At 38.6% G+C, this 4,231-nt stretch overlaps 1 protein-coding gene across 1 annotated transcript in view; it reads left to right on the top strand.

Annotated features, from left to right (window-relative positions):
- Window positions 1-6: 6 nt before the first annotated feature.
- The window catches only part of Pros1 (protein S), an 81,915-nt gene continuing 77,690 nt past the window's right edge, over window positions 7-4,231 (top strand). Inside the window, exon 1 of the mRNA XM_010602896.3 lies at window positions 7-170. Coding sequence (XP_010601198.1) covers window positions 92-170 — 79 coding nt within the window. The 5' untranslated portion in view covers window positions 7-91. The remainder of the gene's footprint in view (window positions 171-4,231) is intronic.

The following is a 4,231-nucleotide window of genomic DNA, read 5'->3' as shown; positions in this document are numbered from 1 at the left end:
CCACAGTGCTCGGAGCGCGGCAGCCAGGCTCGAGTCTCCGCGATCGTCCAGCAACAGCATTCAGGTCCCGCCGACCCTCGCTGGCTTAGCGATGAGGGTTCTGGGTGGGCGCTGCGGGGCGCTGCTGGCGTGCCTAGCCCTAGTGCTGCCCGTCTCTTCCGAGGCGAACTGTGAGTACTCCGCAACGTCTCGTCTTCTCCCTTCCCCAGCGCTGCCAACAGAGCTACGTGCTGTGGTCGGCGCTATTTTGTTTTCTAGGGCTGCAGCCTCCTAGAAAGTTTCGCGTAAGTCCCGACTGCCACCAGCCGATGGAAGCAGCTGTGGATCTCGTGAGCAGTGTAATGGTGGGCAGGGTCAATATTCGTCCTGCTGTGCAGTTCGTGTTAGCTTACAGGACTGATGCAAGAACCTGGGTGACACTAAGTATCAATGAAGGAATTAGAATACCTACCCCACCTACCCGCTCCCCCTCTACAGCTGAAGTTCGCAATTAAAGGACAAGGATGAGCACGTTCTAGTGGGAAGCAAAGTCAACCCACTGTCTCCTGCCTTTGTGAAAGAGCCTGTGCCCCCTCCCACAACCAAACTCTCTTTCGCAATATATGGACTTTGAACTTGGTTTGCCTGTCTCACTTTAACAAATGACCTGTTTTAGGATGATCGAGGTTTTGCATAGCAGTGAAATCAAACGGACTTAAATATTATATTTCTCAGGTCATTTTGTATTGAGGATTTTTGTTTTGTTTTGGTTCGTTTTTTTGTTTTTGTGGTACCGGGGATCGAACTCGGGTCCTTGTGCTTGCGACACAGGCCACCGAACTGCTGAGCTAAATCCCCGGCCCTGTATTGAGGATTTTTGACACTGCGTGCGGCTGAACTGAGGTGGTGGCATGAATCCCTTGCACTTTATCTTTGTGTTTCCAAATCCAGATTCAAAAAAGTACATTGAGTTTTTTTCTGAAAAATATATAAAGAATGTCAAGGCTTTCAGGACACTTCAGTTGTTAATTTGTTCTCTAAAGTATAAAAATGTTCATGATTAAAAATGCTTTCTCAGGCTCTGTGTTATTCTCAGGAGTTGCCTTGAAAGCAATAACTCTGAATTTCAAATAATGTTTATAGGCTGTCTAGTGTTCCAAAATAAAATTTTCAAAGATGATAATTAAGTGAGGCTTTCCATTAGTCTTATTAATTAGTGACCAGGATGAATTAGATATTTTCAACTTCGAATTTAAAGGCTAAATGTTATTTGTTGTTCTTATACTAAAGAGTTACAGTTGCAAAACAATCAAGCCCCTATAGTTAATGCTATAGCTATATGATTATAGGTTCTCATTGTCTATATAGCCCATGTGGACAATCAAATAATCCTGGTAACTACTGTTTTGGAAAAGAGAAAGAAGCAAAATCAGCTTATACATTTACTCCTTGTCATCGAAAGAGTTTGCTAGGTCCTTTTAGTAGAGGTCATCACATTTTGAGTGAAATCTAGAAAGAAGTAAAAATGTGTGTTTTGTGTTATGTGTGTCAGATACGTACATAGTATGTAGAGGGTTACATTTATTGTGTACAGGCATAGATAAGAGTAAATAAAATAATTCTATAAGTGACATAGTTGGACATGTAATAGACATTTAAAAATTTTGGGTTGGATTAAAAATCTCATATGCTGTTGGGGAAACATGGAAAAAGTGGATACAAGATGGGATGTTTTTACTTTCTGAGTCCCTCCCTTCTTTCTTTCCTTCCTCCTCTTTCTTCCTTTCTGTTTTCTTTCTTTCTTTCTTTCTTTCTTTCTTTCTTTCTTTCTTTCTTTCTTTCTTTCTTTCTTTCTTTCTTTCTTTCTTTCTTTCTTTCTTTCTTTCTTTCCTGTGCTGGGGATTGAACCCAAGACCTCACCTATGTTAGGCATGTGCTCTACTTCTGAGTTCTATCCTGAGTCCCCTAGCTCTGTAACATCTTAGATTTAAGATAGAATAAAACTCTAAATATTTTATTTGTAATCCATTGTAGATTTCATAAGAATATAGTTGCTATTAAAAATAATTTAAATCACAGGTTTCTTTTTGAGTTGTTAGAAATTATGTAGTTCAATTTCTCCACTTTAACCAAAAAGCAGTTATTCCAAGATGTTCAATGAATTTTTAGGTACTGCATATATATGTATAATGAGATATATGTGAGAAAAAAATCTGTATATTTAAAATATACTGTATGCATATTTTAAATCATTTCCCACAAAGAATTTGTAATGAAAGGAAATGGGAAAAAGATGTCCCTTTGGCTAGTCCAATTTGGCCTTATTCAGACTGCTACTTTTGGATGAGTACAGTCTATCCTGAACATTATTAATCCATATTTCTTTCTCTTTCTGTACTTTCTTCTTGCTTTCTCTAGCTATTTGTTTCAATATGTAATCTCATCTTTTCTTAAAATTTCTTTGACTTCAAAGCACAAAATTTTACATTGATGGAGAGATTTTTATTAAGGTTAAGTCACAGTTGGGGTTTCTGCTGTAAGTGTTAGAGACATTTTTTAGTACAGCAACAATAAACCCTATACCAGCTATGGTGAACCTTTTAGAGCTTTCAGTGACACCAATACCATGCTTTAGGCTCACTACCACTGCTCTATATCAAATCCTTTAACCATTAATTCTATGCTAAGGGAGTACAGTGATGCAAGTGTAACAGATAGTTTATATCCCCAAATTTAATATTTTTGTAGCTTACATGATCTATTTAAATAATTTGAACCTTCAAAATATTGAGTGAAGCCTAATATTACACACATCAGTAATCTTTACATGTAACAACAATAATCAACTAGAAGAGGGAAGGGAAGGATGGAGGGAGAGAAGACTGAAAGATGAAAAGAAAGAAAATTTAAGTGGATTTATTGGAGAGCTACTGAGTGACATACTGAACAACCAGGCCTAGGAAAGCCATACACTTGAGTGTTTAGGTGATCTCTATAATATTAACTCATGTGCCAGTACTTTAGATACTATCAGATAACTTAATTCTACTTGCTCCCTAATCTAGTGTGTCTCTGCTCATCTTTCAAATTCCTAGGAGAGCCTGATATTTTGGTTTAGGGTGGCCCTAGAGTCCTGTGATTGGCAGCTCACTACAATCACAGGGAGCACTAGAAGGAAAGCTTCCACAAAGGAGTGATACTAGAATGAAAACAGATATAAAGAAGTCTACGTGTTCTAATTTGACTATATAACACACACATGCCCTTATTTCCATAAACACCATATTATGGCTTGTATCTAGATGTATCTGGATCTCATGTGGTCATAGGTAGGGCTTTTCAGAGGTGGCTGGATCTAGGGTTTCTGAGGCTGGGATTGAGGTGTGATGCTGAGTTTGACATGTGGTGTGATGGTAAAATGAAGGCTGCCCCACTCATGAGTGCTGCCTGCTCTAAGGGTGGGTAGCCTGAATAAGACATAAGGGACAGAAAGAGGCTCATTGCTGGTCACTTGTTGCTTGCTGTTTGCTGGCTTGCTGCCTTCTGCTTGGCATGAACTGTTTCTCCTCTGTGATGTCCTCCTTCCATGCCACCCTGCCTTGGAGCCAGTCAGCTATGAACTGAAACCTCCACAAACTGTGAGCCAAATAAATCTTTCCTCCTTTACTTTTGGATAATGGGTATTTTGTCCCAGGAATTAAAAAAGTAACCAAGACATACTATTTGAAATTATTTGTCTAATATAATATAATAACTAGTGTATAGTAGAAGGAACTCCCTTCCTAATACGTTTCAGTCATCAAATTCAGTGATGAACACATGAGGCTATCATTTCCTAGTACAGTATCATCTGGTGATGACCATGCTTCCACTGGTTCTGTGCTACAGTTTATGAGTTAAATGATACATTGTAATGTACTGACACATCCTGTATGTTCCTCATTCCAACAAAATGATAAACAAGGGGATATAGATAATGGCTATAGGGCTTGCTTATCTTGCTCGTGGGTACAAGGTTGACCTTGGTAGTAACTCCATCACTACCCATGTCCTATCTCTTGCCCTGAGAAAGCTCCTAATATTTGTTTCTCCATAATTAAATGAAGCACACTATTATTCAAGAAGAATCTGAGTCCTTATTCCTGCTTATAACATGATGCATCCATTTCTTCTTTAGCAAAACTCTTTTGTGTACAGCAGGCTCCCTAGAGAGGTTCTACTACTTCTTTTTTTTTTTTTTTTTTTTTTTTTT

The sequence above is a fragment of the Fukomys damarensis genome, unplaced genomic scaffold (genome assembly GCF_012274545.1).
Source record: "Fukomys damarensis isolate Sample0158 unplaced genomic scaffold, DMR_v1.0_HiC HiC_scaffold_24, whole genome shotgun sequence".
Taxonomy (NCBI): domain Eukaryota; kingdom Metazoa; phylum Chordata; class Mammalia; order Rodentia; family Bathyergidae; genus Fukomys; species Fukomys damarensis.
Note: the sequence above shows the minus strand (reverse complement) of the source record. Positions and strands in the feature narration are given on the sequence as shown.